The 27,060-nt window shown below is 38.9% G+C and overlaps 1 protein-coding gene across 1 annotated transcript in view; it reads left to right on the top strand.

Moving 5' to 3' along the window:
- unc5da (unc-5 netrin receptor Da) overlaps positions 1-27,060 on the top strand; it is a 249,931-nt gene that overhangs the window by 206,978 nt on the left and 15,893 nt on the right. Inside the window, exons 6-12 of the mRNA XM_067375867.1 lie at positions 694-861; positions 2,889-3,053; positions 6,684-6,719; positions 9,040-9,228; positions 15,166-15,570; positions 16,858-16,942; positions 26,163-26,334. Of these exons, the coding sequence (XP_067231968.1) occupies positions 694-861; positions 2,889-3,053; positions 6,684-6,719; positions 9,040-9,228; positions 15,166-15,570; positions 16,858-16,942; positions 26,163-26,334 (1,220 nt within the window). The remainder of the gene's footprint in view (positions 1-693; positions 862-2,888; positions 3,054-6,683; positions 6,720-9,039; positions 9,229-15,165; positions 15,571-16,857; positions 16,943-26,162; positions 26,335-27,060) is intronic.

The following is a 27,060-nucleotide window of genomic DNA, read 5'->3' as shown; positions in this document are numbered from 1 at the left end:
TTTGTTGGTGTTGATAATATTCGTAGCGCAGCATTAGTAAGATGATGCACTGGTTAAGAGAAGGGAAATTAGTTACAGTAGCACACACTTTAATAGTGAGTTGTACCCTCAATAGTGCAAAATTTGTGAAATTAATAAACAGAATATGATGTTTTAGCAGTAGTTCAAAACAAAACCCTTTTTGTGTTCATATTAAACCAGCATCATTGGTTACTTTCAAATATATTATCTATCCTTCATGTGTCCGCTTCATGTATTCATTCATGAGAATCGATCTTAGTCATTTGTATTTCTCATTAAGTCCTCAGCGTGTCCAAGACATGTTTATGAAGTCTTGGGCATTACGGAATGGCATCTAATGTAATTTCTGTATAATCCAGTTTGAATCTCTTCCACGTACCAATTGAATGATCAAGTCACTTCTAAGCTTATTAGATGGAGTATTATGATGAGCATTGTGTGTCGTTTTAGCCACGTAGCATGTGCAAAACTACCTCTTGAGGAAATACTTAATACAACTAAATAAATCAAACTCTAGAACCAAAATTAAGTTGTATGGGAAGCAAAACTCTCCAAATGAACCATGCAGTGCGGATAAACAATGCCTTCCAATAGGCTGTGGACAGATTTGAAATTCCTTTCAAATAAACAATAAGGCTAATGCTAATTCAATCTATTTTCTCTCTTTGTCAGTGAATGGAGGGTGGTCATCCTGGACGAACTGGTCCGAGTGTAACGTCCGCTGTGGAAGAGGAGTTCAGAAGCGAACACGGACCTGCACTAACCCTGCTCCGCTTAATGGAGGGGCTTTCTGCGAGGGAATGTCTGTACAAAAGAGCACCTGCACCTCTCCCTGCCCAGGTTAGACACAAAGAACAGGTAGTCAATGAGAATGTGATGAAAGATGAAGACCTAGGTATTTCAAAAACAAATCTTTCCCATTAAGTTGTCCTCAGTGTATACAACATAATCTATGTATCTGATTTGTGAACAAATCATTTTAGTGTTATGAGCCAGTTCTTTTGTTACTGGTTTGAATCGGTCTGCCGATTCACTCAGTTATTGAATTGTTACTGTAACTCACTCACCAAAATATGAGGCATTACTTTTAGTCATATCTTATCAGGATATAAAATATTTAAGAAATTGTCATAAATACTATGTTCAAAAGTTTGGGGTCATTAAGATTTTTTAATGTTTTTAAAAAAAACTTATGCTCATGTCTTAACTTATGTCTTATGCTCACCAAAGCCGCATTTGTTTGATCAAAATACAATAAAAACTGTAATATTGTGAAGTCATATTACCATTTTAAAATGTTAAACAGTTTAATTTTATTTTTTGGTGAAAATATTTTTATAATATTTTATAAAATATAATATTTTTTTATAATTCTTTGAAAAATAAAACATTTGTAACATTATAAATGGCTTTACTGTTATCTTTTTATTCATTTTAATGTGTCCTTGCTGAAAAAGTTAATTTCTCACCAAAAAATAAAAAAATAAACATAAATCAAATTAAATTAAATCTAACTGACCTCAATTTTTGATATTTTTACTCTAAGGAGAAGTTTAGAAATAGGCAAAAAAAAAAAAAAAAAAAGGAAAGGAAAGGAAAAAAAGGAAACTCTAAGGATTTTTTTTTTTTTTTTTTTTTTTTTTCAGTAAATTAGTTTTAAGACATTAAAACATGCCTGATTTCATATTGATATATATTGAAGTCTGACCCAAATTAAGATGTTCTCATTTTAAGATGTACTCAAATTTGCCTGCATTAAATGCACTCTTTACTTTCCAGCTTTTTGTTCTTGAAAACCTAGAAGTGCATTTTGCCAGCAGATTCAACATTTCAAGGCTGGTCAGTCAGGCGACGTGAATATGTCTCACTGCTATGGCTTGTTAATTAAACATGCTTTCTGAGCAAATTGATAGCTAATCCATCTGTCTGGGAGGCTGCATATAAAGTAGGAACTTGACAGTATGTGCTGCATTTAAATTGACCTCAGTGACAGAAGCTACTAGAGTTTTACATTTGAAATGTGTCTACGTTCTGTTAATGTGGTGCTGTCATTCTCACAGATTTCCTGTTTACTGTCTAAAGCGAGATACAGTGCTCCTCATAGCGAACAAGGGTGATGGAGTGAGACAGATAAATGGGGATGAAAGAAATTCAGAAAGACAGAAGTGAAAGAGAGTGTGTGTATGTGACAAAGATACGGAGCTAAGAGAAGATCGTGATTACGAAATTCCAAGAAGTCAAAGAAGTTTAGGGAATCAAGAAAGACATATGAAAGGAGAAAGGCAGGGGGACAGAAAAAGTGAAACCTGTTGGAGTGAAAGAAAGGTGCAGAAGAAGAGAGTTATCAGTCGCCTGGTCCTCGAGAGCTCTTACGCTGACTAAATTTATGGTTTCATTGGAAGCACCAGTCACATCGGAAACACTAGTCATGTTGAGGGAAAAGTTATCTGAGGAGGGCACCAGTCGCTCTGCAATCTCGCTCTCCAGCCCAGATCAATCCCAGTACCCCACTCAACAGACACACAAGCACAGCATTTGCATTTAGATTAGCCGCAGAGGAAACACCAGCAGCCCATGGAGTCGTTAGGGTAAAGGGGGAAGCCTGATGGAACAAGACAAAAGTAAATTGTCTTTTGCGTTTGTCAGAGACAAACCTTGAGAGAGAAAATCCTGGAATTATAGGAACACCACCTGCAGAAAGAGGAACAAAATGAGTGACCATTCTGAGAGAAAGTTTGTTTCAGATGCATAAGATTGTTCTGAGAGGAAGTCTGAATTCCAGTTTTTTAGTTGCAAACTAAAAACATGTTAAACTTTTTTTTTTTTTTTTTTGTGCTCTGTATCTTTTTGTGTGTGTGTTGTGACAGTGGACGGTGGCTGGGCCGAGTGGACTCTGTGGTCTGTGTGTAGTTCTGAATGTGAGAGGCAACGCACAAGGGAGTGTACAGACCCAGAGCCAAAACATGGTGGCAGGCTGTGTGATGGAGCTGCCCTAGACACGGACAACTGCACTGGAGACCTCTGCATTCAAGGTGGGTAAATCATCATTGTTGCTATCATCAGAATCATTATTACTATCATCGCCACTAATTTTTCCTCTTGGGTGAGCGATTTGATTACAGCTTATCCTGCCATGAAATCCGCCATAGGCCCGCAAACTTATAAGAATGCGGGACAATGATGACGTTCCATAACAAAAGCGCAAAGGCGCAAACGCTGCTGTAGATCAGCTTACCCGGAAGTCTCCGTAACTAGCAGATTTTAGGAAAATTACCGTCGTTTGGCAAATAAATAATTTACGGACAGTTACATATGCATTACCAATCCTGTAGGCTTTATGGTTCACCTCAAACTAGGAATTTAATAGTAATTTAAAATGTTAACATTAATTGTCCACGAATGGCTTAGGTATGCAGAGCATTCAGAGCTTATATGGACCGCTTATATATACACACACACATCGGGCATAACATTATGACCACTGACAGGTGAAGTGAATAACACTGATTATCTCTTCATCACAGCACCTGTTAGTGGGTGAGATATATATGGCAGCAAGTGAACATTCTGTTCTCAAAATTGATGTGTCAGAAGCAGGAAAAATGGGCAAGCGTGAGGATTTGAGTTTGACAAGGACTAAATTGTGATAGCTAGACGACTGGGTCAGAGCATCTCCAAAACTGCAGCTCTTGTGGGCTGTTCCTGATCTCCAGTGGTCAGTATCTATCAAAAGTGGCCCAAAGAAGGAACAGTGGTGAACCGGCGACAGGGTCATGGGCGGCCAAGGCTCATTGATGCACGTGGGGAGCGAAGGTTGGCCTGTGTGGTCCGATCGAAACAGACGGGCTACTGTAACTCTAATTGCTCAAGAAGTTAATGCTGGTTCTGATAGAAAGGTGTTAGAATACACAGTGCATCGCAGTTTGATGCGTATGGGGCTGCATAGCCGCAGACCAGTCAGGGTGCCCATGCTGACCCCTGTCCACCACCGAATGCGCCAAAAGTGGGCACGTGAGCATCAGAACAGGACCAAAGAGCAATGGAAGAAGGTGGCCTGGTCTGATGAATCATGTTTTCTTTTACATCACTTGGTTGGCCGGGTGCGTGTACGGCACTTACCTGGGGAACACATGGCACCAGGATGCACTATGGGAAGAAGGCAAGCCGGCGGAGGCAGTGCTATGCTTTGGGCCAGGGGTCGGCAACCCAAAATGTTCAAAGAGCCATATTGGACCAAAAAAACAAATCTGTCTGGAGCCGCAAAAAATTAAAAGCCTTATATAAGCCTTATATGAAGGCAACACAGGCTGTAAGTGTATATTAGCTATATTAGCCTACTATCAAAACGACTAAGTAAGCTACAAATACATAATGAGGTATTCCCGAGATGTATATTTAAAAACTGCTGAAAGCTACAGAAAAAAGAAGCAAATGGATCGGTGTAATACACAGATACAGCTGAACTCCAGCAGAGAAACATGGATTTGCATTTATCATTTTGTGTCATATTGTTGGATTTTGAGGTCAAATAATTCCATATATATTGTATTGTTATATATTCAGTTGACAAATCATCAATTAAATATTTTGCATCTTATATTCTGCATAATTGTGTGTTTTAAAATAAACACTGACAAAAACTATACTATAAAACTATATGTTTTAGGGCTGGACAATATGATGATATAACATTGATATAAGTGATTACGCGGATTTAAACCTACCTGTATTGTAGTTATATAACTACACAGGCAGATTTGCTTTATGTATTTCCCCGGCGTCGAAATCAGGCACATATAAATGTCAGGAAACACGACTCCTGGCTGCATGTCAATATCCATGGATTAGGTTTATTTGACAAGTTGTAAGAAACACTTTTGAGCCCAACCTTTAGTGTAATTAGTTTGTTTTACTCGCGTTTTCTCAATTTCCCCTATTAAATCCAGTCACGCAGCAGGTTCTTTTGCCACTCAGTCCAGCTGAGGGAGCGCGCTTTCAGCGGGAAAGTGACGTTGATGCATACCCTTACCGCGCTGAAAAGTGTGTCGCAGGCTATGGCGCAAATCTTTGTTGACAGAAATGTTGAAATTTAATATTTATTATACACATTTTTACAGCATTGGAAAACGTTAAGAATGTTTGTCCTCCTACAGAAACCATATAAAACAAAAAATATTTTTTCTATTTTCATACATTTTTGAAAAAGCTCCAGGGAGCCACTAGGGGGGCGCTAAAGAGCCGCGGGTTGCCGACCTCCGCTTTGGGCAATGTTCTGCTGGGAAACCTTGGGTCCTGCCATCAATGTGGATTTTACTTTGACACGTTGTTGCAGACCATGTACACCCTTTCATGAAAATGGTATTCCCTGGTGGCTGTGGCCTCTTCCTGCAAGATAATGCTCCCTGCCACAAAGCAAAAATGGTTCAGGAATGGTTTGAGGAGCACGAGTTTGAGGTGTTGACTTGGCCTCCAAATTCCCCAGATCTCTATCCAATCGATTCAGCTTATTTTCGTTTTTTGCCATGGCAACATTTCTAATGTTCATATAATTAATTCTAATGTTGTATAATTCATATTTTATTTTATTTCAGCTTTATTTTAATTTTAGTAAATGATAATAACCCATATATATTCACCAGGTAGGTAGGTAGGTAGGTAGGTAGATAGATAGATAGATAGATAGATAGATAGATAGATAGATAGATAGATAGATAGATAGATAGATAGATAGATAGATAGATAGATAGATAGATAGATAGATAGATAGATAGATAGATAGATAGATAGATAGATAGATAGATAGATAGATAGATAAAAAGACAGTGTGAACGACAGTAATGAAAAGATGGTGTAATGCTTTGTACATTACATGACGCTGTGTGTGGTGGTAAAATGCGTAAAAAGAGGCTCAATATGCTTCTGATATTCTGTTATACAGCTCATCCAACTTCCTCAGTGCAACACAACATAGAGCAGTAAAAAATCATCTCACTTTTGTTTAGATCAGTGGAGACAAGTGCTCTGTGGAAGGCTGTCAGCGTCTGAATGAAACCAGTCAGTCAAACCCTCAGACGAGCAGCACTTGACAGGCCGTTTTGTAATTCCTTGGGAGAGGCAGAAATCTTCTGTTTTAATCCTCCTCGCTCATCATCCTGACAGTTCTTTAATCAATCTTTCCTGCCTCCATCCCCTAAGGGAGGAGGGTGTACACCTCGCCATCCTCTGCAGATGAGTCTAAAGCCCAACGGTGATAGACATCCCTATCAGAGACCAATTTCCTACATCTAATACGGACACACACAACCACGCACACTAATGCATCCGTAACCTTCTTTCTATGTGAACGTGGTAATTTTGTGTAAAAGATTTGACAGTGATTCCAGATTACATGCCTGTCATTGACCATCATACATATGTAAATCTGTGTTTAGACATTTTGATTCAGTGCCGTCTGTTATTTACCTCCTACATAATTCTTAAAATTCATTTTTGAAAGAACTAGAAGGATTTCAGAGGTTTCTTCTGGCTTTCTGCAAGAGCGCAACTTTATCAGCTCATGCGTTGTCACACCAAATGGGCTTTTTATATCTCCAATGGATTCTGTGTGTGCATAAACATCTGAAACTTGTCTCATAGTATGTTATGCGTGTCTGTTTCTGCAGACAGGAAGCTGCTCCATGATGTGAAGGTTCCACAAGGTGAGTCACCACCGCTTCACCTTTCATCTGTTTCTTTTCTTTCTGTTTCTTCAGTTTCAGAAATTCATTCATATGCATTGCATTGCATTACTTTTGAATATGCTCATAGACATATGAAGCATGATGTAATAACGTCACATTGCATCACAGTCATCCATCTTAATATTGCCATTCTGTTCGTGGTGTCATATAATTAACCCATTTTACTGTTATCATCATTCTGAGTCACGCTTGACAAACAACCTTATTGCAACCTTTACATAAGCTCATTTCCACACTCATATTGTTCAACATTGGGTTGATGCCCTGTCAATTAGGTTTCCAATGAATCATCCAGCACGCCATTTGAAACAACCTGGAAAACCAGTTAAGTCGATGACATTTTAAAGACCGCTTTCAGAGTGTTGACTCAATGAAATGGTGCCACATTAACGACAATGACACACCACAAAGATTAAACGTCTTTGACAGGTTTTCGCCTGAGGAATGTCAGTGTCCCCATCATGATTATAACATAGCCAGACACAACTCGGTAAACTTAACCTGTTACTTAACCTATACCATTTAAAAGTTTTTTGTTCGTACAATTAAAGTCCCCCTGTAGTCAATAATTTTATCTATTAACACTCAACGTTGATCAGCAAAATTTACATATTTTGTGAAAAATATTCTTAATGCCTTAAAATAGCTGTATGTAACTACACCCCTGCCTCATTTAGTATACGAGGATCTATGAATATGCTAATTAGCCCCACCTCCACTCACTCGCACAAGCTCAGAGATCCACTCGGTCAACTTACTGAGGTAAACGCTGCACAGTGGTATCGTTTCTTACAACGTCGGACACATAACGATAGCAAACAGCTAATATTGCATTGCTAACGTTACACAAACGTGTTCCCGATCGCGAGTCAGACAGCTGACTTCTAAAAATCAGTATCAGCGTCAGTGGAGAAAGGCATATAGTTCATCATGATGATAATAATCGTAATGTACATTATACACTTATACACCTGCTATATTGCTAAATCTACCTGATTTTTCATATCAACAGAAAAATATACTGGGATAACCTTCTCTTGAGACTCACCTGCTTCAGATCGGTCATAGTTAATGATATGTTAAAGCCTGCCGGGAGGTTGAAGTGATTGGTTACAAGGTAGTTTGTGATGTCAGAAAAAATGTTTTTCAAACTGTCTTTATATCACTGCAGGTTTAAAGAGAAAATACTCGACAATGGTGTAAAAACACCACATAGACATATAAACAACATTAAAATCTAGATTTTCACCACAGAAAATGATTGCTATTGACAGTAACTGTTTTCTATTTTAATATATTTTATGAGATGTAATTTATTCTTGTAATGGCAAAACTGAATTTTTAGCTGCCATTACTCTAGTCATCAGTTTCACATGATCCTTCAGAAATCATTCTAATATGCTGATTTGGTTAGTATGCCCCGTCCACACTTCCTGTTTCAGTGCAGAAAAGAAAATTCTGCTCCTCCAGTAGTTTTTGGGCATTTTGAAGCCTTATCTGAACTCCAATCTGAAGTCAAAGAGAAGAGAACGAAGCGGGTTACAGAGCAAAGGAGAGGGAAAACGAAAAGAAAAGGCAGCAAAAGTGAGCAAATACACAAACACAAGTGCAAAAGAGATTCATTAGCCTGCCAAACTTTTCCAGAGCTCCCAATTAACCTGCTCTGTTTGCTGTTAGTGCAGCTCCACATGTTTCTGGCTAGTGTTTTCATAGCCGCAGGCTTTGTCTGTTGTTCCCTACCCGTCTGGGGGCTTTTGAATGCTTAGGAACGACATGCTAGGTTTTCTTTGTTCTGTCTGTTGTTCATTGAGTCCTGGTTGAATTGTTTGCGCGAAGAAGTCGACAGATAGGGCCTAATCACTACAGATGAGATCATATAATGAGCAGCGTTGTCACGAAATCCCTGTGGAAGGTTTGCGGTTTTTGCTTTGCCAGATTCGCTGCGTGTGTTCGTGTTGAGAGTCAGGTGTGCGGTTGAGGGCTGATTGTAATCGCCCATCGCTAGAGAACTTTCATTAGTGCTGGAGGTGTCTGGGAAAGCGGGACCATTAGAGAGACTGAGAGGGAAAGAGAGACTTCTATGATGAAAGTGTTTGTGGTTATGTAATTTATTTCCTGTGTTTTGTGGCGGAGTCATATCTGTGTACATCAAAATGAGATCCCTGAGCTATTTGATGGAGCAAATAAACAAATACCTTTATATAATCATTTTCAAAGAACTACAGTCATTGATTTGTCATTTTGTATTTCTCTTCAAAATCATTTTCTCTTCTTCTAGCTGAAATGGAGAGCAATAACGATGTGGCGCTCTACTCCGGTCTGGCTGCCGGCGTAGTTACCGTTGTCGTGCTGATCATCGCTGTAACACTGTACAGGCGGAATCAGAGCGAGTATGGTGTTGATGTCATTGACTCGTCTGCACTGACCGGAGGATTTCAGTCCTTCAGCTTCAAAAGTGCCAGGCAAGGTGAGCGAAAACAACAGCGTCAAATTGACCCAAGTGTATGTATGACTCATGACATAATTACAGTGTTTGCATGTTAGAACTATGAAAAAACTGATTACTTCTTTCTATTTTCTCCACATTTTCCTACAGTTAATTCAGCTTGAACTGTTTAACCCGCAAACTCCATTCAAATGTTAAAGTTTTGAATTACATTCATTTTTCTTACCCCAGTAGTATTTTTTCTTCTTTTCTCTCCCATGGCTATAGAACTTCCATTAGTGCAGGAGGTGTCTGGGAAAGTGGGAGCATTAGAGAGACTGGGAGAGAAAGAGAGACTTCTGTGATGAAAGTGTTATATGGTCATATAATTTACTTCCTACTCGACCCAATCTGAGAGGGATTCAAACCGCCGTCCCCAGCATGGGAGGCGTGCACACTAGCAAGGACACTAAAGACCACAGTCTCTAGCATGCCTATTGAGGTCGGGGCGTGAGGTTTATTCAAACAGCTCTTACTAGTTAGCCTCCGTTACACTGACCTCCCGAAACCTCAGTTCCATCTGGGTCACAGCACCAATGTAACCACTCCGGATCTACTCATACCGCTCCGAACAGGATTCGAGCCAGAGTTTTCAGCATGGGAGGTGGGCGCTCTAACAAGGACGCTAAAGACCGCATCCTCTATCGTCAGTCTAGCTGGCCTTCGTTACACTCACCTCCCTAAACCTTACTCCCATCCGGGTCACGGCACTAAATATAACCGGTCCTATTTGAACCACTCCGAAATGGATTTGAATCAGTGTCACTGGCATGGGAGGCAGGCCCGCTAACAAGGACAATAAAAAGCACAGTCTCTAGCAATTCTTTTGAGGCCAGGGGTGTGAGGTTTATTCAAAAAGCTCTTACAAGCTGGCCTCCGTTACACTGACCTCCCAAAATCTCACTCCCATCTGGGTCACAGCACCAATGTAACCACTCCGGATCTATTCACACTGCTCCAAACAGGATTCGAGTCAGAGTTTCCAGCATGGGAGGTGGGCACACTAACAAGGAATGCTAAAGACCGCGTCATCTAGTGTCAGTCACCAGTGTGCCTCTTGAGGCCAGGGGAGTAAGTTTTACGAGCACAGCTCTTACTAGCTGGCCTTCGTTACACTCACCCCCCTAAACCTTACTCCCATCCGGGTCACGGCATCAAATATAAACGGTCCTACTTAGCCCACTCCGAGATGGATTCGACTCAGTGTCTCTGGCATGGGAGGCGGGCACGATAACAAGGACACTAAAGACCACAGTCTCTAGCATGCCTTTTGAGGCCCGGGGCATGAGGTTTATTCAAACAGCTCTTACTAGTTATCCTCCGTTACACTGACCTCCCGAAACCTCACTTCCATCTGGGTCACAGCATGGTTCTATTTGCACTGCTCCGAACAGGATTCGAACCAGAGTTTCTGGCATGGGAAGTAGGCACACTAACAAGGACACTGAAGACCGGATCCTCTAGCGTCAATCGCCAGTGCGCGGCTTCCGAGCCATTCCATTTTGTTGCCAGCAGCACAGGCAATAATGTCAGCTGTGTGTTCTATACCAAAAGCATGCGCACCACTATCTATATATTAGTGGAGCACACCTATGACACCTCTCAGTCTCTTGCAGCTTGTGAGTCACAAGTACCAAAATGAGTGGCTTACTGAGCTTAAACTGTCAAATACACACACACTTGTGTCAAAATGTTTATGTTATGGAACTTTGTTAGTTGAGAAAGATAATGCAAGTTGTGTAACAGTATATTGGATCAATCTGTTTTTAATTTTCACATTGAAAAACTTAGTGTTTATTTCATATCTCTCTTTATTCTTTTTTTTTTCTTATTTTATTACTGTCTTTTTACTTGTTACATGATGAACTATCCCTTTATGCACCTCATTTCACTGACCATTTACTAAAATAATTCATTTTTAACATTTTCAGGCCTTATTTTGTACCCAATGTTTTCCTATTGTTTAACTAGAAGAAAAAAGATACCATGCCAAAAAGATGACTTTTCCCTTCTACAAACTTCTTGTAGAACATTTTCTCACTTTACTTTGTTTCTTGCCTCCTTGTGTCTAAACCAGAGCTAGAGGGTGTTAGTTGATTTACTCTCCATGTCTCTCTTCTCCGCTCCTTTGGCCCATCTAATGCCCCCAGAAAAAGAGATTGATGTTGATGGAGGGGCGCAGAGAGCAGAGCACTAGTTCTCTCTTGCTTGTCTGTTCAGTAATAGGGCCTGCTCGCAGTGCTATCACTCTCCTCGGCCCACTAAACACCACCATCACTACAGACACACAAACACGCACGCGTATCACCAGATGTCTCGACAGGAAGTTTCAAAGTGCTCGTTGAGGAGCTCAACACAGTGAGGTGATAGATGCCACAGTGTACCCGTCAAATGCTTAAAAACATCAATGAAATGATGGATGGATAAATGGAAAAAAAAGGATAGATGGATGCAGTATGAGCAAGAACGATCCAAAAAGTGGGGAAAGATACATTATAAACCATATCAGGCTGGCTCATGAATATTAATAAGGTGACATAACAGTAGTCATATTTGATTTGCTGAAAAGCAATAATGATGGATGATTGGATGAATGGATAGTTTGATCTAATGAACTGAAATGTGCTAGCTGATGCAGTTCTCTTTAAATACATCTAAAATATTTGCCTAGAAATCTTATCACTATGGAAATCTTAACTCATTTGCTCACGCATTTACGACTCCACAAAACTGTGGATATATATCGTTGCAATAACCATGTTGCCTAGGCGACAGATATTTGACAGCACTGCCAATACACGTACAGCAGCGAACGGCTTTGATAGGCACTCATATCAAGCAAGACAACTGTTGTCATGGAGATCGGAACCTTTAGCCTTGCGTGACAACTCGCACACATTTAGATTTTGAATAGATCTGCCAAAGGAGAGGTTTCAAGTGCAAGCTGCAGTCTATCCTCCTGGGCCTCAGTCCAATCTGTGAAAGAGAAAATGAGTCCCTCTCACACCTCTTTTCACCACCTCTTTTAGGAAAGTGCTCTCGTTCAGCCATTGCTTTTCGATGAATAAAACAGATTGAGGGAATGTCTGTGTGAGTGTGATGCGTTTTCGTGATCTGTCAAAGCTCTCAGCAGAGCTCATAATGAAACAAGTGGGATCACTTCACACTGATGTAACAGCTGGCTCTAATAATCGAAAGATTGTTGTTGCATTTGTCTTGATAGTTCAGTTTGAAAACTGGAGACATTCGGTTCCGTCATAATTCATCATTTTAAGTAATGTTTTTGACTCAATTTTTACGCTAAGAGTTTTGTAAGGGCTACACATCAAGGTTTGGCTGGTTACCATGATCCAGTGAGACCCTGCTGGTAGATGCCGCCCACCATCTGGAAAGCGCTGAAAGCATCTGTCTCCTTATACACCATGTCTTGTGTGTGTTTGTATGTGTGTTTATATATGAGCAATATCACACACATAGCCGTGTGATATGGTTGTATATCTACACAGCTGTGATTCGGCCATAGGTTATCACAGCGTGCTGATATACAGCCATATCGCATGGCTAGGAGTGTGAAATTGCGTTTATACAACAGTTTGACGGCACAAGTGTGTAAATAAAGAAGAAATAACAATGGAGTGTACTACTTCCTTCCGCCACATATTCAAATTTCAAGTTCACAGTTTGACCAAGGCTCTGTTACTAATTCTAAAACGTCACTTTTAAAACTATTAATGAAGGAATGTTGAGTCCCTCCACTGAAACTTCTTGTATTTTGTACAGTATTATTGAGAGAGAGAGAGAGAGAGAGAGAGATCGCCTGAGCAAGCATTAACTTTGTCTAATATAACATTCATTTTTCTGGTCAATGTCTATAGTATTATATCTATTATAAAAATTCATTTGAATGTCCGCTGAGGAAAGTGATCTTTTTATTTGTCCTTTTTACAGTTGAGAGAGCTAAAACAACGTTCTTTGTTTACAAAAGTCCCTTTCAATTTAAAAGTCTCTTGCGACCGACTGTCACATTCGCACGTAAAGTTTGCCACCATCTAATGGTGTATTAATGTAACTTTCACTCAATCTATATTACGCACTAATGGATTCTTTCTCAATAGAAAATACAACATATTATTTATATAAAATAATATTTATTGAACAACAATGTTTAAATTAACAACAATAACCATTATAAATGTCAACAGGAAATAAACACAACGCAACAAGTGTAGCATTTTAAAAAAATAAATAAATAAATATGGTGGATTTGCTCGGGCCTCAACAGCCACAAACAGTGAAAAGGTAGGAGTGATCAGATTTGAGAACCAGAAAGAACTGTTGTGTGTTTGTGTGTGTGTGTATATATATATATAAGTATTTTTTAATATCACTAATATTTATTTTTTTAATCTTGAGCCAATCATGGACACATTCATGTATTAGACTTGCAGCTAACAATAAGGAAATTATTCACAATAATGACATTTTTATGTTACTTCAAAGTCCATGGAATTCTGCAAAATAGTTTTAAATCTGTTAAAAGATGCTGAGAGTACTATGTCCGTATTGGTTACTAAAATCATTATTAAATTATTTAAGTTGCAATAAATATTTAATGTCTACTAAATATTAAATTATTTAATAAACAAACATGCAAACCCCAGGAATGTAAACATTTTTTTGAATGATGGTGTTTAAATTCCTTGGAAACATGTAGAGCTTTCAGTTGAATTCTGCAGGCTCAGATTCTGCAACATAAACCGCAATTTTATGTGTATAGATCTGCTATACACTTTACAACTGGGTCTAGATCATCTAGGTATTATCTAATCCAATAAAAGCACTGCAATTTGTCTTTGATGCACACAAATGAGTTTCAAGCTGTGTCTGTGTCAATCCAAGGATATCGATGATGAAAAGGAGAAATGTTTTTTGTAATCTCGTTTATTGTATTCGTGTTGGTTTTTATAAATTTTTTGAACAACTTTTGTATTATGTTTTAACATACAGTGCATGCATAATTATGCAAGTTGATTTTCTGATTACAGATAAAATGAGCCAAGAAAGAGATTTAACAGACTGAAAAGTCAAAAAATTATTATATGTCCATGAGAAAGGATACAATACTAATGCAATATTAGAAATTGCAAAGTTAAAGCATGACCATTGGACAGTGAAATACTCATTGGGAGAGCAGGGTCAGACAAAAACAGGTGGAGAAGAAAAGACAGATGTTAACTGCAGATGAAGATGAAGAATTAACTGTGAAACCATCAGGAACCCTTTAGTCTCCAGCGCCACCAATTTCCAAAACTGCATCCTACTTGGAGTCTCCAGAAGTGCAAGGTGTAAGGATCTTAGAGACTTAGGTTAGGTAAAGAATCCTAAAAAATGACCGCCACTTATTAAGAATCACATACCAAAGTGTAGTAAAATACATAAATACTGTTTTTTTTTTTTTTTTTTTATAGGTTTTATAGACAGACAAATTGAGAATAACTCTTGAAGGACCAGCACCACATCCTCTTGTACCACTGTTTGAAGAATTTAGTAAGTTTTGGGAGTTCAAAACTCCTGTCCTGAAAATTCTGTCTTGCAGAGATGGACTAAAAATGAACTCCCAAAACTTACTGCCAGATTCTGGAAGATATATTCTTCAAACAGTGGTACAAGAGGATGTGGTGCTGGTCCTTCAAGAGTTCTCAGTGAAATGTCAAACTTCTAAACATTCTTTCATCGTGTGTGCCATCACATGATGCATTTAGTTATTAAAATCTGTAAGACATGCATGTTAATCAGAAGATGTGTGCTCAAGTCATTCTATGTATGAATTGCGTTTTCATTTATATTTGAATAGCTTAAAAGATCCAGACAAAACAGATGATCATGTCATTTACTAGTCAACCAAATATTGTGTTCCAGGAAACCCTCTGTTAATGAACTCCTCCATGCAGCCAGACCTGACCGTGTCACGGACCTACACCAGCCCCATCTGTTTCCCTGATTCCATGGAGAAGGAGCTCATCCCTGAACCTGCACTCTTTGACCCCCTCCCTGACCTCAAGGTCAAAGTTCACAGCTCCTTCATGGTGTCCCTCGGTGTGTCAGAGAGGGCGGAATATCATGCAAAAGGTCCTTCCCAAACGTTTCCTCGCGGCATGGTGCAGGAGATAGGAGGTGGAGGGGGCACGCTAGGTGGGAGGGGGAAGAATCAGCTGGCCCCTGTTCAGCCAACGCTGGTTTCTAGTATGACAACTGGCAAACGGCCGCTCAGGACAAGTGGGGTGTTCGGGCAGGGAGGAGGACGACTGGTGGTGCCCAACGCAGGTGTGTAAATGTGGTTGCACTTTTGTTTAATGCATGCCTTAAAAGATTAAAGGGTTAATTCACCCAAAAATGAAATTTCTGTCATTAATTACTCACCTTCATGTCGTTCCATACCCGTGAGACCTTCATTCATCTTCAGAATACAAATTAAGATATTTTTGATTAAATTTTCAAGGTCCAGAAAGGTGCTAATTTTTGGGTGAACTAAAGCTTTAAAGAAGAAGCAAGAGAGAATCAAACACACATGAAGAAAAAAAACGCAAACTGCAGTAAGAGGCTAGTGTCAGTCCATAGCAAACAGAAAATCTCATGCTTATTTAGAATATTGGAAATTATGGATAGTTTGGGGATAGTTTTGGGGTAAATTAGAGCATTCTGGAGTAATGTTTGCTTCCATCATGGTCCATAAATTGATAATGGCCCAAAAATTGAAACAGTAATAAAAAATAATAATAATAAGACAATTGATTGTTTTCATATCCTGGCCGGTTTATGGCTAAAATGACTACTTCGTAAGTCTAGGGAGAGACGAGCTAATATGTACATGCACCAGTTTCTTCTTTATTCTCTCTCCAGCTCTTCTTTGTTGTCTTTCTCTCTCACACACAGTATATCCAGTGGCTGTGCTGTGTGTTAGAGAGGCTGTGCACACAGCACCCAGCGGCTGAGAGAGGGGGCAACTGACAGAGAGGTAGACAGACCAGCAGGGCGGCATTGATTTAGGAGTCTCTAGGGTCCATCTCTCTCTCTCTCTCTCTCTCTCTCTCTCTCTCTCTCTCTCTCCTTTATACTCCCTTGCTCTTTTCCACCTCTGATCCTGTCACATGCAGTAAAGAGTCTTGACAGGCTGGCAGAAGTGTGTGAGAAAGGTTAGAGGCTAGTGCATCTGTTGAAGCATGCTGGAGTTCTCGTTCAGCCTCTTTAAGACCTTTACAGCCGAATAGTGACTCTAACAACTCTACAGGTGCCTTGTGACTTCACAAGGTGTGCGCTCATGTGTGTTGTACACAGTCCTTCATAAGGAAGGTTTGGAATTGATTTTTAAGAAGACATGTTGTCATGCACGAGTCCCACAAGAAAAATATTCTGCAGTTTCACGATTCTAGGCTTGCTTCGAACTATTCATCCCACTGAAAGGGCTTCTGGGAAATTAAGGGTGTTTCCAAAAGAGGAACTTTGTTTGTTCCAGTTTAGCATCCAAGACCCATTCCGTCATGCTGTCGGATCATATAAATTGTTTGGTTTTGTTTGTGTGTGTGTGGATTTCTAACTTTTATCTTTGGCTAGGTGTGAGTTTGCTGGTGCCTCATGGTGCGATTGAAGAGGACACAACCTGGGAACTGTACATGAGCATTACCCAGCAGGACTCCAGGTAATATATCCAGGACGCTGGCGCACAAAATAGAGACTCTATTCAAGTCGCTATTGTGCTCTTTTCCATAACCTAGGAAGCTACCTATGGAAAGAGAATTTTTAAGCATTATAGGCTCGATGTGGATGTTTATCCAACTTAATTGTGCTGTCTTGTAAGATAACACATTTTTGCCAAATTCTAAGGCTTTTTGTGGAGATTTGCAAAGAAAAAAATCAGTGAAATACATCCAAGATGGCAAAGTGAAAAGTGTCAATAAAATTACTCAAAATGTTATTTTACCTTAACCAATGACCGTTAAGGTTAGATATAGTTCAAACAAAATCAAAATTCAAGAACAAACTGTTGTGACATCATTTTGAACAGAATCAGGGCAAAAGTTTGTTTGGAGTTTGTTTCAGGAGTTCGAAACAACTTGCCAGAGTAAACTTTCCAGGAAAGGTTTGCTTTCTACCATTGGTCCATATTAGCACATTCATCATTGTTTCCTCCTTCTTATATAAATCTTACTTGTTTAAAAGACCTTCAAAGAACAGGCGAATCTCAACATAACACCGACTGTTACGTAACAGTCGGGATCATTAATATGTACGCCCCCAATATTGGCATATTCCAGCCCATGTTCAATGCATTACACAAGGGCAAAACGTCTGGATCTCTGCACAGCTGAATCATCAGACTAGGTAAGCAAGCAAGGACAATAGCAAAAAATGGCAGATGGAGCGATAATAACTGACATGATCCATGATAACATGAAATTTTTAGTGATATTTGTAAATTGTCTTTCTAAATGTTTCATTAGCATGTTGCTAATGTACTGTTAAATGTGGTTAAAGTTACCATAGTTTCTTACTGTATTCACAGAGACAAGAGCCGTTGCTATTTTCATTTTTAAACACTTGCAGTCTGTATAATGCATAAACACAACTTCATTCTTTATAAATCTCTCCAACAGTGTAGCATTAGCCGTTAGCCACGGAGCACTATCAAACTCATTCAGAATCAAATGTAAACATCCAAATAAATACCATACTTACGCGATTAGACATGCTGCATGACGAACACTTTGTAAAGATCAATTTTGAGGGTTAAATCAGCTGTGTGAACTTTGTTTATTCAACGACAGAGTCGAGAGCTCTGGGGGGGCGGAGAGCGCGAGCAATTAAAGGGCCAGCAGCATGAATCAGTGCATATTTAATGATGCCCCGAAATAGGCAGTGAGTATATCAGGGCCTTTAGGGTGTCACCTCAAATTCAGCTACATAAGCAGTAGGCATCAAGGCAGCTCAGGTTGTGAAACTGAGCTTTTCTTTCACACACAAACTGCTGATTTGGTGTTTATGTAACTGGTAGACAGTAGCAAAAAGTAGCTATCCCAAAATATATTGTTTGGTGAAGCTGGTTGGACAAGGTGGTCATGGTGGGTAAGGTAGTCAATCAGTCAGGTGGGCTCACCAGCATCCAAAACACAATATGATGGTGTTATCAGTAGGGAAGTTTTCTTTTTATTCCCATATCTGTACCTCAATTTTCCTTTCTTTCCCTCAATCTCACTCCCCCTTGCTGGATCCAGAAGTCAGTCAGACTCGCTCTCTGCTGAAAGCCAGCATTATGTTTCAGTAGCGGGTCTGTAGTTACAGCAGCAGGCCTGTATATTGAAGGTGTATAAACAGGAGTACTTTCATACCGTTAGTATGCTGGGCCTGTGTGCGAGAGTGGTTAAACACATCAGAGTTCAGCAGGTTATCTACCAGCTGTGCCATCCTGTCGCAACAAGGAAAAAACATAGTGACTCTGAAACAATGGCACTGTACTTGACCTGAGACCAACACTGTAGAAGTCACACTATATAAGCATGCTAAATCAGTGGTTCTACTCCAAGGCCACCTATTGTCCACAACAATTTTTCGATGGCCAAACTAGTTATTTGTATCCTGTTTATTTTAAAAATTGGGCATTATTATTAAAATTAAGAAATTGAATGTTCATCAGGGTACCTACTGATTTTACCCACATTCCCTTTAAGACAAGTCGTTTCAATCGGCGGCTATCTTTGAAATGCCTCTCGGGCATGCAAGTACTATCTCTTTGAATGGGGAAACATCAAATTCTGCAAAGCTGTTCGCCAAGCTTTCGATTAAATATTTAAAGATTTCATATTTGAAATCACCTATGAAATCTAACAACTGTCTCATAAATTTTGTTTCTAAATGCCCGAATCATGTCAAAAAAACAGCATTTTTCAGGCTGGCTCAAGCTAATGCGCATGTGTAGTCCTAAGCACTTCTCTATAGCACACGTCTGACTGTTTCTAGAGGAACCAGAGCTTCTAATGGCCACTGCAGTGAGGCAATGACTTTATCAATTGGTGATTGGCTCTTATTTAGAAGGTGGGACTTATTCCACCATATTGTGCGTTGTACTCTCTTCCATTCATAATAATGAGTGCACCGTCTTTCTGTATATAAAGTCTTTAACTAATGAATTTACGTAACTCTTTCAGTTGTTCTTGATTTACAAAATAAGATTAAAGTCCCCATGAAATCAAAATGGAAGTTTTTAGCTTTTTAGCTTGTTAGCCTTAAGTTTATCAATAAGCTAGTGTGCTCCGAAACTATGACAAAATTAACATTTAGATGTAAGCGTTCAAAACTTAAAGTCTCTCACTTCAGTCCAATATGGATCAACAATTTTGATGCTTCTCATCAGATTTTCTGTCCAATCAAATACTCTCTAGAATATGAAGCGTCCAACCCCCTACACTATAAATAGACACTGAAGCTGCAGCTGAAATCGGTCACATGTTTACACAATTACTATTTTCTTTCTGGTGAATGGCACATGATGCACTATATAGGGGATAAGGAACGATTCAGACAGTATGCTTACACAGAATGCTACTGTATATTTTAAAGCAATATGGAGGAGATCAGGAGGAGAAACGGTATATTATGTCTTCATATCTCAAATTAATAATCTGTGTTTGCAGGCTGTTTCAATTGAAGACATTCTGTCAAGTGAAGTGAACTTCTACAGATATCCCCTGTTGAGTGTGTAGGGAGCAGCAAACACTGTGTAGGGATGCTTTAAAATGTAACACAGCTTGTGTTTCCAGAGTGGAAATCTCCCAGAATGCCACTTGCTTTGTTCTGTTGAGCTGCTTAACTCTGGGATTAACCCTCCAAAAACTATGAGCAAACTTCACCAAGCAAGGATTTAAAACTAAAGTTGTACAACTCACTAATGTCACCTCGATTCAGACAGAAGACACTGTCTCTTTCGCTCCCAATCCTCAGTCGCTGTCTTAGGCTTGCTGGGATTGATAGAGATCAAAGGTCATGAGTGTTCAGAGACTCTTCAGTGCTCAAAGATGAAAACCTCAATCTCAGCAAGTCCGCAGATGAAGGTACCTGCTAGCGTCCGATAAGCTCAGAGCTGTTTGCTTCCCCATCTCCCGTCCGACGCGCCAACACCACCGCCGCGCAGCTATCCGTCAGTCAAATGCTAGCTGCTCAGTCCAACTGTCAGTCAAAGCCTATCTTTTGACAGTTGCGGTGAGTGGCAGAGAGAAATTCAATCCACAACACTGCAATCTGACCACAAAGCATCTAGAGAAGGTGGAGGGAGGGGGTTTAGAAGAAGAGAGGAGCAGAAATCAATCTGCAGAACCTCCTAAATTTAGCCGCACGATCTCCAGAGTCCTCATAATAGCAGCTATAGAAAGCAGAGTCATGAAAAAGGATCAATCAGAGACTCTTTTTATTTGTTCACAGTGATAGGATTGAGTTTGCCCAGACCTCTGAGCTATTTGCAGAGCTTAAAGCTCTCCTGTACACTTCCCTGTGGATTCACCTGGACATCACACAGAACATTTGTATTACTAGGAAATGATTCACACTGTGTTAATGAAAGCAGACTTGTTTTTTTGGTATCCTGGCGGATATTAAACTTGTAAATCAATAGGTGATGTATCCTTGTTATTAGCGCTGCATCTCCGGCTCCTTACATTTGATGAACCATGGGAAATGAATAATAGTTGGACCCATGCATGCTAGCTAGCAGTCACTTTTAACAGGGCTAGACTGCACTAATTAAGGGCTTTTTAAACATGCTTTGGTTGTCTTGGCAAGACGTTTCAAGTTCAAAGATTCCCTGGTACTTATTAGATGAACAAATGTTTTTAAGTTGACTTTAACTGGAGCAAATTAGTTGAGTAAACTTAAAAAGTTGAATGTGATAAGTTGCCTTATTATTTTAAGTTAGCTCAACCTTTTTTTTTTTTTTTTTACAGTGTATTTGCCTGCTGATATTTCCATAAAAAACATATTCCTTCCTTGTCAGAATGTAATGAGCTGCTATATTTTCAAACGTTTACTGGTATAAATAACTTTAGGGCATCCAGCTGTATGGATGTATGGAAGTTGACATGTAGTTGCAAAGATATTTATAGTCAGTAGAATTTCTGTTGGAGGAGCATCAAAATAAAGTGTTAGCAGATATTAAGCAGACAGTCTAATACTCTAATGACTTCTGGTTGTCAGTAGTTGCAAAGTTACTTAGAAAACTGTCTAAAGTAGACCATCGAAATAAAGTGTTACACCCTAATGACCTCCCATGTCAGTGGTAAACGAGGTTTTATAGTCAAATACTTTCCTTCTCTTAACAGTGTGATCTATGAGGTTTAATTGTTCATATTGATCAGGCCATAATGCTTGTGGCACAAAATGCAATGAAGACGCTTGTTGTGGTGGTTTCCTCAGGGAGAAGTTTAGGTTTTAATTTATGGAAGTCTGTTGGTTTCTGGGCTTGTTTCTTTGCAAGGAGGACAATAGGCGATGGTGAGAGAAATAAAGAACCACAGTCAGGGGCATTATGCACCATTTGTGCACCAATGATTTTTAAGTTACATATTCAATTTATAAGTATAAAACATGCTAGTGTAGTTATGAACTAGACACAAGCAAAATATATCACTTTCTTTTTAATAAACTATGCAAGTAATTTTAATAGATTTACAACTGAGGTTGCCAGATGCATTTTCATTATATGGAAAAGAGTAACCTTTCTAAAAGATAACATATAATAGTTTATTTTAATAACTCTGTCTTCCACAGGGAAAAGGGTAATATGATTTTGGAGTGACATGCAGTTTTATCTGCATATGTGAATGGATTGACCAAATTTAGACATGAATGTGTGATTTCTGATTAAGATTGTTATTTTAGTATCACTGAAATATTATAGTTTTTACTAATATTTTGAAATAGTTTGTTTTCTCTATATTTTATTTTGGCCATTTAGTAATTTATTAGTTTTCTTTTTTATTTCTATATAGATTTTTATTTTTATTCCATCAAATTAAACTAAATTACAATGAGAAACACAATCAGGTCTCCACACATTTTAAATAATAATTCTGTTTGTTTGAAAAGCATGATTCAATCAATATTGATGCCCCTTCAACTGTTTTTCATTTATGTACCGCTGTTCCCGGTACTTCAGCAAATATAAGACATTTTGTTCCATTTGATATGCATTTCATGTGTCTGAATGTGTTTCTAGTGTTTGCAAGAGTTTCATTAAACGACTGTAAATGTCAGGTAACACACTTTCCTCTCCAGAATGGCAAAACAAGCTTAGCTGCTTCATCAGCATTAATTGTCTTTATTTCAGACACAGAAGAGTTTGGATACAATGCCAATAAATAGAGGATGTTTGGAGGGAACAGGTAATTACTCAATATAAATAAATCAACATGTAAACAAACAGTGCAGATGGAGCGAGAGAGCGATTAGGAGGTTTTTAAGTGACTGGCCTGTTGGTACGATACAGTGTCGAACACTGTAATTGGAGGCTGTCTCAGCCTGCCACCTGCTTAGAATGAAATACAGCTCCGGTTATAAAATAAATACTTACTTTCCCGTATGTTCATCAGAAGCATCCTTACTAGTGAGCTGTTGTCAAAATCCATTACCTTAAAGAGATAGTTCACCATAAATTAAAATTCATTCATCATTTACCCACTCTCATGTTGTTCCAAACCTTTCTTCTGTGGAAAATATGTGTTTATTTGTTCATTCGGTGGAGGTCAGTGATTACCGAAACTATTTTGTTACGAATATTCTTCAAAATATCTTTTTTTGGGTATTAAGGCCCTGTTAGTGCAGTTTCATTTTAAAACTGGCATTTCCACAGCGTTTCAGAAAAGATCTCAGTCTACACTTCACGGTTGAAAACGCATGTCACATAACTGTTCATGTACACTGGGCATGAGCGTACAAGTGTAAACAGTTGTCTCTTGCGCATGTAGGCAGCTGCAGTATTAAAAAAATGCAGTTTAACTACACAAGGCTGCTAAAAATGACAACAAAGCCAGCAAAGATTGTATGTCAGTCTCTGTGTTATTGTTTACATGGTCGTCAAGGATACGAAGAGCGAATGTGGGCAGCCTGAAACGCACTGAAAAGCAACCCTGGCATTTTCAAACTAAAACGGGTTCTGCAGCGTTTTCAAAAGTCTCCATTTTCAAAGATATAAAACGTAGACATAGTGTAAACAACATTCATAACCGTAGCAAAAGTTATGTGTTTTAAAACGAAAACGCACTAAGCGTTGAACTTTGCTACAAACATGAATTATTATAAAAACTGGCTACTGAGGAGAGCTAAGCTATTGCTTTTCTGAGCAATTAGGACATTGTCTAACAATAAAAGAGGTAAAAATGGGCAACGTAGCAAACACACTAGCATGCACAACTATTGAGAACACCTTAGCATCTCAGTTTCACATGGACAAGCACCACTCACAAAGTGTTAAAATCTAGTTTGAATCTCTCTACAAAGAGTAATGAATAGTAAATCATCATGGTTCTGTTGACAGCAGGTTTCTGGTTCATGTAATCTGCTGTGTCAGTGTGTTCTCCATGGTGCCGGCCAGGCTAGTCTGAACTCCCCCTGCTGTAGATGACTAATCCTTGTTGAGGATCCACAGCAGTCATATCGATCGACGCTAACACATCCAAACTGTCTCAATATGTCACCAGGCTCCTCAGAAGGCACTTCAAACAACACCATCGACCAGTGAACACACACACACACACACTTACTGATCCACACCCGATCAAGTCCAACTGCCCCCCGGAATCACTTCAACCAGCACAAAGCACAATATATCTGTATTAGCGCTGAGTCTGCAGGCTAATCTGTTGTGTTTGTGTTTGCAAGGAGAACTGTGCAGCTACTTGGCATGTTTCCATTAACAAATCTGCTTGTGTTTCTAGCTAATGTTTGTTCGTGGTGTTATCGCAGTAGGTTGCCCTCGTGTTTATTAACAAAACGACTTACATTTATTTTAACGTTGGCATCTTCTGGTGAAATCAATACTGTTATTTTGACACTACAGCACATATTGAGCGATGATTTCCCATGAGCATTTCCACACAAGTTGTTCTCTTGATCTGGATTTTATTTTAATAGTGGACCACAAGTTTCAATTTGGGGAAAACGTTTTAGAAAAAAGAAATTATTTTTCTTATAGTTTAAATTTTAGTTTCTCTGCTTTACCGCACACTTTTAAATTTTAAAAGTATGCCAACACAGTGAATGTGATTTCACCAAGTACATGTTCTTGGATCAACATTTTTGTTGATCCTGGAACAACACCCCAATCAACCAATCAGATCTGAGGAACAAGTTTACAGTTTGTCAAATTTAGGCTTACAACCAGGGTTAGGTGCTTCATCATTTCCCTATTATTTTAGGGATAAGTTACGGATAAATTTAGTTAAAGGGTTAGTTCACCCAAAAAATGAAAATAATGTCATTAATTACTCACCCTCATGCCGTTCCACACCCGTAAGACCTTTGTTAATCTTCGGAACACAAATTAAGATATTTTAGTTGAAATCCGTGAGGCCTGCATAGGGAGCAATGATATTTCCTTTCTCAAGATCCATAAAGGTACTAAAAACATATTTAAATCAGTTCATGTGAGTACAGTGGTTCAATATTAATATTATAAAGTGACAAGAATATTTTTGGTGCACCGAAAAAAAAAAAAAAAACTACTTATATAGTGATGGTCGATTTCAAAACACTGCTTCATGAATCTTCGGAGCGTTATGAATCAGCGTGTCGAATCAGCGGTTCAGAGCACCAAAGTCACGTGATTTCAGCAGTTTGGCTGTTTGACACGCGATCCGAATCATGATTCGACACACTGATTCATTATTTAGTTTTTTTGGCACACCAAAAATATTCTCATTGCTTTATAATATTAATATTGAACCACTGTACTCACATGAACTGATTTAAATATGTTTTTAGTACATTAATGGATCTTGAGAAAGGAAATGTCATTGCTGGCTATGCAGGCCTCAGAGCCATCGGATTTCAACAAAAATATCTTAATTTGTGTTTTCCGAAGATTAACAAAGGTTTTATGGGTGTGGAACGACATGAGGGTGAGTAATAAATAACAATATTTTAATTTTTAGGTGAACTAACCCTTTAAGTCTAAATTTTTGGACAGAAATGTTGTTCCAGGGTCAATATGTTGATCCAGAAACTTGTCTTGGCAAAATCACGGTGACCAAGTTCACACCAAGAACAAATACTAGCAGTAATTATATTAGTGTACACATAAACATTCTGTTTATTATAAACACATGCTGCAGTTATGTTGTCTGCCACTTTAAATGCTCAAGCTAGATTCTGATTGGTTGTTAATGTTTATCATTCATCGGCCAAAAAAAAAACGAAAAGTCATTTTAACATTGTCATTGTCATGTTTGCGTTTCCTTTTCCACATCTTGAAATAAATGTCACAATTGATTCCAGCCCACGTAAGGATAGTATCCAATCAATTTTAAAACTTTAAAACACATTTTATTGAAAATCATGCTGAAATCTCTAGTTCATTCTTTTGGGATGTTTTGTCAGCAACAGTCAAGGGGGGCGGAGCAAGCCTTTTAGTGTTTGTTTGTTTTTTTCTGTATGTGTGTGTGTTTTTCCAACTGATCTCTAGTGCCAATTAAGTAGAATCAGAAGCATAACGTTTTACATTTATTTATTTATCAGATGCTTTTATTCAAAGTACTTACAAATGAGGGGGAAAAAACACAGCGGTAAACAGTATTAGCAGCGCCACAATGCTTTTTTTTTTTTTTTTTTTGCTTTTTTACAATATTAGTTAATCTCTCTTTCTGTCTCTTTATCTGCAGTGCATTGTCTGATGAAGGTCAGGAGATACTTTTGAGTCCTGAGGTAACGTACGGCCCTCCTGGCCTGACCCTTTCCTGCCCTGTTGCCTTGACGATAGCCCACTGTGCAGATGTGAGTTCAGAAGACTGGAATATCAAGCTTAAGAGACAAGCCCAGAACAACAGCTGGGAGGTAAGACTGACATAAGAATAGTATCTTTATTTATTAACCATTTAAGTTAGTCTGTAACCAGTGTGCTGCATAGGGAAGCCTTGAATGAGTGTGGATGTTTCAAACTCTGAATCATATAGTTTAATGGGAAACAGCAGTGTGATGGTAATTAGAAAGAACTTAAGTGTCATTCTGAAGGTCACCATGTGACAGAATCAATAGATATGCCCTCTTCATAGTCCGATGTTCCTGCATCGAGTGTACTTTAAGGGAGGGTCTCTCTGTGCTTCTCTTATTAACACTGTACTCTCCTTTTGATATTTTGCTGTTCTTTATAAGAGAGGGACATATACCACTCTTACGTCGAAACCTCTTATGTCGAAAGAACTTCTTCAAAGTTGAGCTGGAGCTCACAGATGCAAACTGACCTTGGAGAAACCATCTCTGTTTGTATTAGTGTAGCTGCAAGCAGGTGTGTGTGCTACCTGACATTTCAGCAGACTATAATCAAATGCAGACAATCTAATTCAAAGACACATCACATACCAATCAACTTCTTTTCTTTCTGTGCTAGCAAGTCTTTTTGACGCCGTGTTAAAGATGCTGAGACCTCTGACGTTTTTTTGAAATAATGAGCTTTTTCTTGCTGGCATAATGCGAGAGCAAGTGATAGGCAGGCAGAGTTGTGTCCCCACTGAATTGAGAATAACACCTTTTTTGTGCTTTTTTTGTCTGTGTGTGAGAGAG

This window comes from Chanodichthys erythropterus, chromosome 22 (assembly GCF_024489055.1).
Source record: "Chanodichthys erythropterus isolate Z2021 chromosome 22, ASM2448905v1, whole genome shotgun sequence".
Lineage (NCBI taxonomy): Eukaryota > Metazoa > Chordata > Actinopteri > Cypriniformes > Xenocyprididae > Chanodichthys > Chanodichthys erythropterus.
Note: the sequence above shows the minus strand (reverse complement) of the source record. Positions and strands in the feature narration are given on the sequence as shown.